The 15,521-nt window shown below is 41.4% G+C and overlaps 1 protein-coding gene across 1 annotated transcript in view; it reads left to right on the top strand.

The window, feature by feature from the left end:
• Nucleotides 1-6,509: 6,509 nt before the first annotated feature.
• The window catches only part of LOC127044622 (collagen alpha-6(VI) chain-like), a 125,948-nt gene continuing 116,936 nt past the window's right edge, over nucleotides 6,510-15,521 (top strand). The window contains exon 1 of the mRNA XM_050939713.1: nucleotides 6,510-6,587. Within this exon, the coding sequence (XP_050795670.1) occupies nucleotides 6,510-6,587 (78 nt within the window). The remainder of the gene's footprint in view (nucleotides 6,588-15,521) is intronic.

The raw sequence follows: 15,521 nt of genomic DNA on the forward strand, positions 1-15,521 counted from the left end.
CAATTCAGCGGAGGGTCCCTCACTCCTGCTGGGAGTGAAGGACCTCCCGCTGAATTGCTGCAGATCGCGATCGCAGCTTTTTTTTTTTTTTGGCTGCTTGGGGCAGCCAAACCCCTGGAGCTGGCCCTGATCAAGTATAAGGAATAAAGACAAAGGGTTCCAAGCAAACGAAGGTCAAGGTATTCTGCTAAGACTAAAACTGAACTTCAGCAAGTTACAGTCTTTAGCTATGCAGGTTATTCACCTTAAACTTAGTTCCCAGAGATTTGAACCCCCTTGGCTGAAGGGCCTAACAGTCTGTGATTTCAAGAGCTCTGACCCCTTGAGTCACCCAAATGAAGAACAACTCACTTATATCACCGCAAAGTTCCTCGTCTCTGTTTCAAGAGTCAAGAAGGCTTTTTGCTGTTCTTCCCTTCCTGTGGACTTGATCTCCCTGCTGACTCATATGAAAATGGCGCTTCCATTGCTTCGATTCCACACTGCTTAATTTACAGTGGAGACAAGTAAATAGCTGCCTTCCCTCCTGTCAGGGAGAGAACCTGTTGCCAAGAATTCAATAGGAGTCAAAAGGTCTGATCCATTCTGGCAATTTGTAAATTCCTATGAAAACATTTAGTGGAGCAACTGACTGCAAGCAAATATTCTGAATTTAGAAATGCGTACAGACAAGACACCATTTGTACTAGCTACTGACCACTAAATAATGAGTATCCCCACCTCCAAACACACTCATAGACTTCCAAACTCTAACATATAACATTCAGTGGATCTTATTTGTCCCCAATCCAATTCACCCCGTGCAGAAAGCCAGCATGAGGCCAATGCACCACTGGGGTTCCACTTAAACCTATTTTTGAGGAATTCAGTGGTGCGTAGATCTTGTGCTGGCCTTCTGCACATACGTGAATATCTCTCCCTTACAGCTAACTGTAATAAAATCAGTGGAGTTACACTTGGATGAATTTATCTATAATGGGCCAAAGACAGAGGCTTTTACAAGCATTATTAGTACTAGAGAAAGGGAAGACTTGGCAGACATAGAAATAAGCAGGGCTGTAGAGATTCACGTTTCCTGCAGGTCAGTTCTGCACAAGCTGTATAAACTTTCTCCAGTTAAACACACGGTCTGAAGGCGAAGATTTTTTTTTTCCTGAGAAACATTCTCTTTTTCTGGCAGCCTCCACAAACCACTTATACACAACTCCCTTTAATCATTTCTCGTTTCTTGACCCAAATGCACATCTGCTTGAGGATGCAGAACACCATGTTCTTAGACATTTTATTATACACACACATGCTTCACAGTAGACTTTCATTTGTGCCACACATTTGCTTATACACTTCCACTACCGTGTTCTGTCTTTTTATTCTGCCTAGAGGTAGACACATAGTGGTTATATCAAACAAAAGGTAGGTGCAAGGTTGTGTTTTATAATCAGTAGACTGTAGACCGCAGGCGAGGGGGAATACGTCATTTTAGATTATGCCTTTTAGACCTACCCTTCATTAGCAGTCACAATTGAGACACACAAAGCTGGGCCTCAGACAGATGCAATGCTTAAGAGGACTTCATAGGCTGCACTATCCTAAGGGATGCTTTCCACCTCCCTCTATACCTTACCTGCTATAATGGCCCTGAGTGCTCAGAAATCAGGAGACTTGCTTAAAAATTGTGACATTAAACCAATAATAAATCTTGAGTTCTTTTTGCCTTCTGGTGTGTGAGCCCTTAGGCTGCATTTGATCATGTTTTCAAGCTTTTCTTCACAACTGTGAGGACCACCAACTTACCTTTTTTAAAAAAATGACAGCCAAGATTCTCACCTAATCACATGCTTCCAGGAGCTGGGCTTTTAAGAAAACCACCAAATATGACAACTTACAATAATATTGCAAGAGTTGGCAGCACTCAAGACATCCTCCCACAGAGCCCCTTCCCACACGTTTTTTCCATGGTATGTGTGGATGAGAAATGACATGGACTTAACAATGTTTGGGGGGGACTAAAAGAGGGTGACTGCAGTGAGCAGGGTCAAAAGGGCCTTAGGACTGATGAAAATGAAAGGGGATTTTAGTTGCTCAATGAGGGTGTGATCCTGCAAGATGTTGAGCATGCTAGCTCTGATGCAGTTAAGCTGAAGTTAGTGTCCATGCTTGTGCTTAAATTTAAGCATATTGTTAAGTGCTTTGCTGGATTGGGGCTCAACACCTTGCAGGATCAAGCCCAAAGAGCTGATTGTTAAGAAAGTGAGAAGTGGCCAGTCTTGGGAAGAGGGAATTTTAGTTCTAATAAATGTGTGTTGTAAACTGTGGAAGCTGAACAATTGTTTAACGGGGAAATGGACCCAGATCAGATCCAGGTTTATTCCCAGTTAATTTCCCAGCTGGAGCTGCCTGCCCCTACAGTGCTAGTGGGGGAATATATAGAGGAAGCTCAAAGAGAGATCCCATTCTGAAAGAGACAGGCATCCTGTGTACAAAAACAGGCTTTCATGGCATGAGTCTAATCACACTGAAAGGGAAATACCTCAGGGCAGAGATTTCCAGAGAATTAACAGAATCAAAAAATAATACGGTAATACTACATTCTATTCACGAGGCTTGATTTTCAGTGTTGCTTAGAGTATGTGTTGCCACTTATATCTTTGAATTTAAAAAATCTCATTTGGTCTGTACCAAAAGTTTGATGTGATGTTGTGCCGTGCTCTGTAGTCTTTCTCTTATAAATAGATTTCTTGGCAATGGAAAGTTTTGGAAGAAAATACAAGGGAAAGGAAATTAAAGATATAGAACAAGATATTCAGCTCCATGCATGTCAAGACTACAGAGGAACTTTTCTGAATTAACATAAATGTATCATGGTATATTAAATTACATAAAACATCTTGTTTACCATTACTGAAATGCAGCTGTGACTAGGGTTGCTGAAGGGGTCTCACTGCGATTACTCAATCAGAGCAAACCACAAAGAATGGGGTAGACAATCCTTAAAACTGCTGGGCTAGTCTCATAATTAGATTCACCAATTGCAGGTATCATTGCAGCCTCTGCTTGAGCATGATGTGCTTAGACAGTCTGGGCGTGTAGCTGAGGTGTCCTAGCTGCAGACTGTATTGTCGCCCCAAAAAGTGTTTAGACAGACATGTCAACTGCGCATCGAAAAAACAAGTCGAATGCCTGTCTAAAAGTTTGTGATCAGTGGCAGTCTTACATGGACAAGGGGCACAGGTGTAAAGGGAGACATTGTAAGCAGTGTCAGGATTTGATCACCGGTGATGTAGACAGTCACTTGTGTTTTATGCATAGCATTAGAAAGCCCAAATAATCAGAAGAGTAATTTTTTCATGATTTTGAATGCATGCAGGAGACTGGGTTGCATGTGCCAAATGAAATTTTTGCTATGTTCCTAAAGCCAGAAAAATCCTGGGAATTTAAGGGTGGTGAGTATCTTTCTACCTTTGTTAAGACCTTTATTGGCAAAAAGTTCCAGGACTACACATTCCTAGTGCACAATTCCAAAGATTATGATGTGTACTTCATTATTAGACAATTACTGAAGGAAAATATGTGCATAGAACTGATAACTCAGGGCAGTAAACTAAAGTGTGTGAAAGTAAAGGCCCTGGGTGTTTGTTTTATAGACTCTTTAAACTTCTTGTCCATGAAGCTTAATAAGTTTCCGCAGGCGATGGAGTTTGATGGTTGCAAAAGGTATTTCCCACATTTTTTTAACACTTTAGAAAACCAAATTTACATGGGACCTATGCCTGGGATAGAGTACTATGGCGTAGACAGCATGCTGCCTTGACTGGTATCGGGACAACTGATATGGGACGTTTGACTTGCAGAATGATCTCGCATATTATTGTCAGCAGGATGTCAACATTTTGAGATGGGCTTGTATCCTGTACAGAGAAGAGATCATGAAAATGACAGATGAGAGATACTGTAGAGAGAGGTCCTAGTAAATTCACAGAGGCAAAATTGTATATAGATCCTTTCTGGTACATAATGCTGGCATCTGTCTGTGTAGCTATGTACGGGTTTGTTTTTTGCAGCCTAACATAGTAGCTCTTCTCCCTCCAGACAACTGTCAGAAGCAATAGAAGAGATATTAGACCTCTTCTATTCAGTGGCTGTTGTATACTGCTCACAAAGAAAATATACAGGTATGGCATGCTTTCCGGGGTGGGCAATTACAGGTAAGCCCCTACTTTCTAGACAGTTACGCCGTTGTTGACAGGGTACCCACAGCCTTTGAGTTTAACAGGTGTTTTTTTCCAGGGCCATGTCACCTGTTATTGTGAAAAAGCACAGAACCCTATGACGGGGACAACGTTTGGTTTCTTTATTACAAGATGCAGCTCAAGAATGGCTCTCTGAAAAGACTTGGTTATGTAGCGAGAACCTTCTGGGACCACGAGTCGGGGGAGGTGATAGAAACAGACAGGGAGCTCTCAGATTTCTTAAATGAAGGCCAGCTACCTCAGCCTCTCGTGCCTAGGGATGCTTTTTTGCTGGGGAGGACTAATGCTATCTGCCTATATTACAACCCTAACCCTGGTGAAGAAATCCACTATTATGATTTTACCAGCCTGTACCCTTTTGTAAACAAAACTGAAGAATATCCTATCGGACACCCCAATATAGTTCATGACAAATTTGGACCCCTTGCAAATTATTTTGGAATTGCGAAAGTTAAAGAGGCCTCTTTTTCCCGTTGTTACCTGTCAGAGTGGGTGGCAAACTTATGTTCCCGCTATGCCGAACCTGTGCAGAAACCAAGCAGTGGGAGATGTGCACCCATACTGATGAGGAGAGGGCCATCCTGGGGACTTTGTGCATGGTGGAATTGAATGCGGCCATACAGAAGGGGTATGCGGTGACTAAAATCTTTGAAATCTGGCATTTTGAAGAAAAATCTGACAAACTCTTTTCAGAGTGCATAAAATTACACCACCACCAAAAACAAGAGGCTTCAGGGTATCCCAGCTGGTGCACAGACAAAGAAAAACAAAATAATTATGTTAATGATTTCTCCTGGAACGAAGGTGTGTATTTATGCCAACATGAGATCACGTCGAACCCCATTAAGTGCCAAATCACTAAACTGTTTTTAAATTCTCTGTGGGGTAAATTTGGCCAAAGAACAAACCTACCCAATACCAGCATCGTGAGAGACCCTGACGAATTCTTTCAGTACCTGTTTTCCCCCAATTATGAGGTTTCATCCTGCGAGTTTATCGATGATGAAACAGCGTGCGTGTCTTGAAAGCACGCAAAAGACTGCTACTTGGTCTCTGGGAATACCAACGTCTTCATAGCCTGTTTCACCACCGCTTATGCCTGTTTGGTTTTTCACACCCCTGAGCGAGAAAGTTGCAGCGCTGTAACATGCCAGTGTAGACAAGCCCTGAGATTACTCAATTAGAGCAAACCTCAAAGAATGGAGAAGTCATTCCATAAAACTGCTGGGCTATTCTAATAATTTGATTCACCAAGCCAGCAACAACACAGCTTCTACAATACCTTACTGGTTACCCAAAAACCAAGACCACAGTTCCCACACAGACAGCAAAGTCAAATATGGTGAGTATTATTTAAAATCTTGTTCACCATATATCCAGTGCTACCAATCCCAATGGATCAGACACATTATCCACCAGGTCAATGGATATTTCAGATCTTGCCCAAATACATGCTTCTAGCCAACTCTTATTAACTAAACTAAGAGCTCTTAAAAAAGAGAGTATTGTGGTTACAAGATCATTATACGTGCAGCTATGCATAAAGTTCTTAGGTCAGTTACATAGTAGAGATAGTGAGCTGCTGATTTGTAGAAAGCTCTTCCAGAATCAATTCCATAGGTTACAGTTCCATAGGCTGTCCATCACTGGAGTTTGAGAGCAAAAGAAGATGCAGAGTCTGTTTAAATTCTTCCATGAGAAATAATCCAGACTGGAACCGAAGATCTCAGTCTTGTGACTCAAACTTCCTCTGGTAAAACTCAAACAGACTTGAGATGAAAAAAGGATCAGGTCTCCAAGTTCTTTTATGGGTCTCTGGCAGGCCATGATAGCTTCATGACAGCAGGTAACACAAAGACTAGGAAATGTATATTGTTGCTTTGTTAACAGTCAATTCCTATTTCCTATGTATACACAGATAATTAGTTGCATTGATTAGCATAAGGCCATTAACCATCCAAAGACTGATTGGTAGCTTACTAAAAATTTCAAAGAGAAATATAAAGACAATATTATTATTACACCAAAGTTTCATCTAAATGTTAATATGCTTTTTTGATCTCTGAATCAATGTAATATAGTAACAGACAGAAATAGAAGTTTACCATCTACAAGCTAATAAAATTACATATTTGTCTTCATTACTAAGCAGATGTTTGGTGTCAGACCCTCAGCTATGGACAAACAACTCAGGGGCAAGAGGAAGCTTACAAAGCTCATCAGAGCCCCACAGTGCTGCACTAACAGCCACCGAAGGCCATGTGCGTGCAGGCCGTGTCTTCAATGGGCATTGCAGAATCTTCTGAGTTGGGAGCAGAAGTACTGCTCGTTCCAGAGGTAGGAGGGGGAACCTCACCCTTTCCCAGGGAGAACAATTTGATGCAAACTCAGTTTTTCTCATTCCAGATCTTTCTTGTGGGATTTCTGTGTGAGTGAGCGATCCAGGCTGATATTACAATTGTTATGCTCCTTGTATGAGGACACCTTTGCACCTAAAAGCAACCCTTGATAGTATGTTATCAATACAGTGATTGGAGCTGGTCTGAGAAACTTTGACAGAACCATATTCCATTGCAATATGCAGCTCCATCCAAATGCTTCATAAAATCAGATGATTTCTTTAGGGCTTTGATTAGGAAAAAAATTGCAAACTATTCTAACAATGTCTGAATTTCTTGTTTTGACATGTTCAGAAATAGCAGTAGTGATTTTTTCTTTTGATGTACTTTATTATATATTAGACTATATAATACAATTTTAAAAAGCTCAGTATTGAAATAAAACATTTTGAATGACCCTAAATAATTTCTTTTATGAATTTTCCTTTACAGAAAGTTTTTGAAATGTTCAGTTGTAAATGAGAGGAAAATCAGGCCCTGTGGAGTCATTTGGGTCAGTAGAAGTTTTGTATTGTGGGGATTGTACGAGCAGGTCTTTTGTATTAAAAACAAATATATGATCAAAATTGTTAACAAAAGAAGAATGAAAGTTCTCTTTGCAATTTTTCCAAAACACTGTCTTATTCTTGAGATCACAATTCCCATGACTTCCACCTTCTCTTTGGCTTCTTTCTATCTACAGCAACTACACATTTTCCATGGGCTCCTTATAGTTGTTCTTTTGATCTCAAATTCTTAAGTGAAGACTTTTATAAATGATTGATTACTTTGCACCAAGTTTCTGTATGCAATGGAACTAGAAGTAGAGTATTTCTCTTTGCCAAATTACTTTGCATACTGGAGAACCTCTAGAGAAGATGAACTTTGAGACAATAATACTATAAACTGGTTTACATCATACTCCATTCTAAACAAACCCTTTGACCTTGCTTACTTGTCCTGTCCTGTCAGATCTGAGCTATATTCCAAATGTTACTTTCAGATCCAGAAATCATAGGAGACCTTGTCCTCTTCCATCATTTTTACACAGCTGACACAAGATTTCCCCATTCTATTACTATGTATCCCTTGTTTTTCATTTCTATTATAAATAAGCAACAAAGCATCATTTTTATTTGAAATGCTTAAAGTAAAGAAATAAAGGAAGAGTGTTTCTGTGCTGATTCATGTAAAAGTTAATAAATTAGAACTCTTTAGCAGAAGCTTTAAGGCCTGTAATTTTGGTGAGCAGCCACCCTCTAAAAATCCCGTTTAGATTGGCCCCTTTAAGGCATCTCCATTTGGACAATCACAATCACAAGTCATTTAAAAAAATTTGGCCTTCATTTTGTTAATATTACAGCAGTACCCAAAATCAATAATCAGGGATCACAGCCCCATCTGGCTGGGCACGACACAATCGCATAGTAAGATTGTTCCTGCACTGAAGTGCTTGCAACTATGGCCTTGACCCTGCAATGAGCTATGCACAGGCATCAATGTCCCATCCCTCATGGGGCTTATTGCAGGATTGAGTCCAAGAAAAAATGGAATATGGGCTGACTAACAGACTTCGGGCAGTTTTAAAGTTTTACCACAAGCACAAACACAAAAGCACAGATACTCATACCAAGGCTCCCTATGGCACAAAGAACCTTTCAACTCACATAGGTCAGACTAGACCAGTGATTCTCAACCATGGGTACGTGTACCCCGGAGATACGCAGAGGTCTTCCTGGGGTATGTCAAATCATCTAGGTATTTGCTTAGGCTACATAAAATGCACTAGCAAAGTCGGTTCATATTAAAATTTCATACAGACAATGACTTGTTTATACTGCTCTATATACTATGCACTGAAATGTAAGTATATTATTTATATTCCAATCTATTTCTTTTATAATTATATGGTAAAAATGAGAAAGGAAGCAATTTTTCATTGATAGTGGCTGTGACACTTCTGTATTTTTATGTCTGATTTTATAAGCAAGTAGTTTTTAAGTGAAGTGAAACTTGGGGTACACAAGACAAATCAGACTCCTGAAAGGGACACAGTAGTCTGGAAAGGTTGAGAGCCATTGGCTTAGATGACCATGATGGTTCCTTCTGACCTTAAAATCTATGAGTCTATGATCTCAAATGGTAACTCACTTTTACGTCTGTTCCTTGTTAGAGTTGAGTCTGAGCTGCAAAAGTCAGATGCAGATTATAAATAATATCCCTGTATTTCTGTGGTTTGACTCATTATGGTGCGAAGATCTAGCTGCTAAACTTTAACTTGGATCTGGGTTCAGAGTCTGAAACAGGGGCTGTTCCAGGCCACAGCACGCCAAGCGCATGCTTGGGGCGGCAAGCCATGGGGGGCGCTCTGCTGGCGCTGCGAGGGCAGCAGGCAGGCTGCCTCTGCCGTTTGCCTGCGAAGGGTCCGGTGGTCCCACGGCTTCGGCGGACCTCCCGCAGGCGTGCTTGCGGAGGGTTCGCTGGTCCCGCGGCTTCGGAGGACCTCCCGCAGGCACACCTGCGGGAGGTCCACAGAAGCCGTGGAACCAGCAGACCGTCCGCAGGCAAGCCGCGGGAGGCAGCCTGCCTGCCGTGCTTGGGGCGACAAAGTTCCTAAAGCCGCCCCTGGTCTGAAACTCCCACGCCTCCCCCAGGGAAGATCAGCTGGCGTGTGACAGGGAATATCTGTCCCTAAAAAATTAACAGTTTTTCAATCTGGGGCTTTAGCTCAATATCGTGAGGCCCTTCAGTTTTAATTTTGAAAGATACTATCCTCCTGTAATTCAGTCATTAGGCTGCTCTTTTAAAAGAAAAGATAAACATAAAAATCCTTCAGCTTCAAGGCTTTAGTGTGTGGTCCTTCTGTGGGCTGTTCTGTTTATACTAACAGTAGCATAGGAACATACATTTTCAGCCTCTTGCGTGCAGATACTGTAAGGCAAATAGGAGAAACTATCAGCTGGTTTGTGTTCACCTTCAAACTCTTTTATCTGTAGGAAAATATTTAAAATGGACAACTGATATTAGATATGAAAGAGTAGAATTTGCTAGATGTAAAAACCGCTCTGCATCAAAAACCTCAATGCTTAGCATACAAGATCTGAAAGTAGCATGCTATAATAAAGAAGATTTGCCAGGTAAAGTATTAAAAATGATGAATCTGAAAGTCAGTGAGAATCTATCGGAATTTAGTTATCATACCATTTGGCAAGAGAAATGAATATTTCAGTACTTTGCAATAAGTAATCATTTTAACATGAATGAATGAATGCAGCAAAATCTTTTTTTTAAAATCAAGTCAAATATAGGCAGGATTAAGGCATTCCCAATCTAATTTGTTTAAGAATTCCATTGTCACCCCTTATGTATGGAACATCACAACTGAAGGCGAGTCTGTGTAACCATATTTTTCCTTTCACTGTTACGCTCATCCTCTTTCCTCCATTCTCTGTAACTGTTTGTTAAACTCAGCTGTTTCACCTTGTCTTTTAGACAAAGCAGGGACCCTTTCCACCTTTGGATACTCCAGTCAAATCTGTAGAAAGTGGTCTCACTTCCTTTGCCTGCACTGATTGGCTGTTTCCTCCAATCTTACCTCTCCCTCCAGGGGTGGCTCCAGGCACCAGCATACCAAGTGTGTGCCTGGGGCGGCAAGCCGTGGGGGGCGCTCTGCCGGTCTCTGTGAGGGCGACAGGCTGGTTGCCTTCAGTGGCTTGCCCGCGGAGGGTCCGCTGGTATCATGGCTTCAGCGGACCTCCCATAGGCATGCCGCCGAATCCACGAGACCAGGGACCTCCCGCAGGCAAGCCGCCGAAGGCAGCCTGCCTGGCATGCTTGGGGCGGCAAAATACCTAGAGCCACCCCTGTCTCCCTCACAGTCTCTATCCTAGCTTCACTCCACACCTGCCCCCTCACCCTCTCCTCTGTCTGCCCTGTCCCTCTCTGCCATCTTTCCTTCCCTGCCTTTCCCTTTTCTTTCCATTTGGCTGATCCCATCCTAAGTAAAATCACCCACTCGCCAGAGAACTAACACCATCACATTGTTCATTCTGCTTGTGTGTTCTATCTCTTTCTCCACCTGGTAATCTGCCCTGTCTATTGAGATAATATTGTCTCATTGTTTCCTTGTACTCCCCAGTCAGTCAGTCTGTCTGTATCTATCTATTGTCTCTTGTCTGATATTTGGATTGTAAGCTGTTTGGGGCAGTGGCTGTCTTTTTGTTCTGTGTTTTTCCAGCACTTGGCACAATGGGGTCCTGGTCCATGACTGGGGCTCCTAGGTGGTATAGTAATATGCATCAGAATAAAAATAGTCTTAAATTAGATTGTAAACTCTTTAGGGTAAGGATTTCTCTTATGTGTTCATATAGCTCCTAGCATGTGAAGTGGAAGCTAGGGTCTGTTAGGGGAGGGAAAATTGTGGGAAGGAAAGGCCCAGCTTGAGTCTTCTTCAAAGTTTGTGTGAACCTTGAAGAGTTTCTGTTTCTGGCCAAAGACAGGTAAGTCTTCTAGAGTTTAGTGATTTCAATCTGAAAGTTTCCCACAGCACTGTTCTCATATCTCATGAGACATTGCATCATGAGTCTGAAGCCCATCACTGTGGTATCAGAACATATTATACAATTTAAATTACTGAGTAGTCTACATAGAGTCCTCTCTCTTCTTGTCCAGAGATACATAGGATTCATCATGTACCTTCATCTCTGTCCTCTTGTTCTTCTGTTATTCTCTTACCCAATCTCAGAGCAAGCAGAGTAGAGGGTTTTTCTCCTCCATTTCCATTGGGATTCCCTTATGAACACCTGTATGAAGGAATAAAGCACGAGAACTCTTTGAAAGACAAATATGCAGGTCAAGTGCAAACTAAAATGTCTCCCAAAATGCAAAGTCACATCTTGTAGAGTAGTCACATGAATAGCTGATGTGTGCTACCCTTGAAATAAAAAAGCAGTGTGAAACTGCCAGAAGGGTCCACACATGTCTCAGTAAAGAGAACCCCATATTGTCAAAGCTTATCCCTGCATTTACTTTGCACTATGCTATGCCTGGCCCAAGGGGTAGTAAAACACACACTGTGACATGTCATTGCATATTCTTTATGAAAATAAAGATATGATATGAATATGACATAACTGAGATATACTTTATGCAAGATGGCTCAGGTGAGATGTCATTGGGAAGGTTATGATTTACTAAATGTGATTATCCAGTTTGTGTCCCTGTATCATTTCTGAAGTTAGGGATATTGACTATGTATCTGTATTTCAACTATGCTACTTTTGGGTGACACCCGCTGCTAACACTTCAGGTACAACAATGGAAAAGCCAGACAGGGAGGAGGGCCCAACAACGAGGACAATGGACTGTGAAAATCTTGGCCTTCCTGTGGACACTCCATACTGCCACTGACTCATGGATGCTGTGATACTACAGGATCAGGTGGTCTTGCCACATGATGCTAAAACATCACCTGGGATGACTTGTAACTTTCCACTGTAAGGGAAGGGGGGTGGTGTCAAGTTTGGGAAATTTGTAAGTCCTATTTAAGGGTGAGGAGTAAGGCAAACAGGACTCCTCTCCATGGCGTGTCTGCCCAAGAAGAAAGACTGCAAAAGGGAAGGCGGGGGGCAGGGATGGGAGTCCAGACTGAGACAGGGGTCAAGTCTGAAAAGGAATATAACTGGAACTTTGAACCACAGAAATTTGCAGACTGCCTGCAACAATATCTAGGTTGAGAAATACTATTTGTAACCAATTTATTTAGTGAAATTAGCTTAGTTTGTGTGTTTGATTTCATTTGCTTAGTAATTTGCTTTGTTCTGTTTGTTACCCCCTTTACCACTTAAAATCTGGCTTTTATAGTTAATACAATTTGTTTTGTTTAATAATAAACTCGGTTTCTGTCATTTCTAATGGGGGTGAGGAGGGGCGAGAAGTTGTGCATACCTTCCTCCACATTGAGGGTGGGATGAATTTCATAGGGTCTGCACTCCAAGAGAGGTGGACATCTGAGTGCTGGAGCAAGTCCCTTAAGCTGAGTCTTCCCAGAGCTGATCTGCAGCTGGGTATGGCCCTGCCTGTGTGTGTGTGTGTTAAAGGAGGTTTTAAGAGCCTGGCTCAGCAAAACGGGTTAAAGGGGACCCATGCTGGCAGAACAGATAGACTCAGTGGTATTTCAGCACATCAGGTGGCTTCCCTCACACACACTAATTTAACTATGTGTTCCTAGTACAGATTGATGCTGTTGTCTACCATCTCTTTTAATCACTACACTAATAATGAGCATTCCCCCATGCCTGTTTCTGAAGCTTTAAAAACTTTGTTTCATGATCAAATTTGGCATTTTAAAGTAAAAACAAAGGCTGAAATTTTCAGAGAAGCCTAAGGGAGTTGAGGGGTCCAAATCTCATTGAATGTCAATGGGACTCTTAGACTCCTTTGACAATCCCAACCAAAGCTTTAAAACTTCAAAATGGCTTCAGAGGACTCCTAAATGGCTGTATATTCACAGCAGGTCCGCAAATGGAAACACCACATAGACAGGCAGCAAATCAGAGCGCAGGCCATCACTCCACCTTTGGTTTGTCCAGCTGTGCTATTTATGGTCACACACACGCTACACAGCCCCATTCTAAATGTCTGTACCCCTTATATTAGCAGGACACATACTGATGTCTCCATTGCTCTGAGGTTCTGGTAAGATCAATAGAGAATGAGCTAACAACAATTATTAGGGGTATGGAACGGCTTCCGTCTGAGGAGAGATGAATAAGACTGGGACTTTTCAGCTTGGAAAAGAGATGACTAAGGGGAGATATAATTGAGGTCTATAAAATAATGACTGGTGTGGAGGAAGTAAATAAGGAAGTGTTATTTACTCCTTCTCATAACACAAGAACTAGGGGGTCACCAAATGAAATTCATAGGGAGCAGGTTTAAAACAAACAAAAGGAAGTATGGCTTCATACAACCTGTGGAACTCTTTGCCAGAAGATGTTGTGAAGGCCAAGACTATAACAGGATTCAAAAAAGAACCAGATAAATTCATGGAGGATAGGTCCATCAATGGCTTTTAGCCAGGATGGGCAGGAATGGTGTCCCTCCCTCTGTTTGCCAGAAGCTGGGAAAGAGCGACAGGGAAAGGATCACTTGATGATTACCTGTTCTATTCATTCCCTCTGAGGCATTTGGCATTGGCCACTGTTGGAAGACAGGATACTGGGCTAGATGGACCTTTGGTTTGACCCAATATGGCTGTTCTTATGTTCTTATGTTAATGGTGTATTGTGTTGGCCAGGATTCTGAATTTCCTAGTTAGTGCCAAATGAGAATTAAATGCCTAACACTGCTTCTATTCTAAAAAGGGATTTTAATAAATAACTTATTCCAGATGAGACTGGATTTTAATACTTACTTCTGTGTATGAGCTGCTTTTCTGAATATTCTTGGGAGCTAGAGTTTCACATCTGTCCACTGTCTTAAGCAATTTTGGCTCTGACTAGAAGATGCTTTCATGAATGAAATGTTTGTGCTTATGTCATAAACAGATTGTTAAGGGTTAATGTCTCTCCTACCTGTAAAGGGTTACAAGCAGGGAACTGGACACCTGACCAGAAGACCAATCAGAAGACAAGATACTTTTAAATTTGGGTGGAGGGAAGCTTTTGTGTGTGTTCTTTGTCCGTTGTGTGTTCTTCTCTTGGATGGTCTGAGAGAGACCAGACATTACTACAGGATCTCTAAGTTTCTTTTCAAATAGTAAGTAAAAACAGGCGGTTTAGGCTTTTTGATTGTTTTACTCTATTTGCAATTGTGGATCTGGCTGGTTAACTTTTATATGTGTAGTTGCTGGGAATATTTTGATTTGTATCGGTACTGGGGGGAAAGTCTCTTTCTGGTGTCTGTAAGCTATAGGACCCTGTAATATTTACATCTTGAAGTTACAGAGATAATTCTTTACTTTTTCCTTTCTTTTATTAAAAGATTTCTTTTTAGAGAACCTGATTGATTTTTTTTTCTTGTTTCCCTTGTTTTATTCCAGGGGATTGGGATAACTCACCAGGACAGGTGGGGGGACAGGAGAGGGAGAGATAGAATCTCTCTCTGTTTTCCTTGAATCTGTTTACCTCTTTGTGGAAGGGAAGGGAGATGCTTCTCTGTATGGTGATTTAGAGGTTGGATCAATATCTCTCAGGATAGCCCAGGGAGGGAAATTCTGGGAGGGGGAAAGGTGGGGGAATGGTTTATTTCTCCTTGTTTTAAGAACCCAAGGGATCTGGGTTCTTGGGGTCCCCAGGGAAGGTTGGGGAGGTCAGAGTGCCCAAAACACTATATTTTTGGGTGGTGGCAGTGCTATCAGATCTAAGCTGGTAATTAAGCTTAGAGGATTCAGGTGCTAGTATCTCATTTTCTGAACTCTAAGGTTCAGATCTGAGAGGGAATGCTATGACAGCTTATTCAACATCTTATCCTCTACTAAATGGGTCAGTGAAGAGATGTAAATCTTGTAAATAGATCTGATATTATTAACCTTTAGGCTGCTGACATTTTTCTACTTGTCCAGTAAATGAATGTAACAAAGATACTTACAGATATCTGTATCATGCTAGGGGTTTAGAGACCACATTTTACAATACTTTTAGAATAGCTTTAGTTTACTATTCCAATATTTTTATTGATCGTTGTTTCTTTCTTTTCTACCAGTAAACACTATAAGGCTGACCCTTGTCAGTGCCAACTACGGGGACACTAAGTTAAAACATTATAACTTTAAAACTCTATTTTTAATTTTTATTTTCAAATTTCCCATTCTAACCTGAGATGAGAAGTGCCACGTGAAATTTCCAGGGGATTGGTTTCTTTTTTTGGGATATTAGCTTTAATCAACGCCTTT

This window comes from Gopherus flavomarginatus, chromosome 2, assembly GCF_025201925.1.
Source record: "Gopherus flavomarginatus isolate rGopFla2 chromosome 2, rGopFla2.mat.asm, whole genome shotgun sequence".
NCBI classification, from domain to species: Eukaryota; Metazoa; Chordata; order Testudines; family Testudinidae; genus Gopherus; species Gopherus flavomarginatus.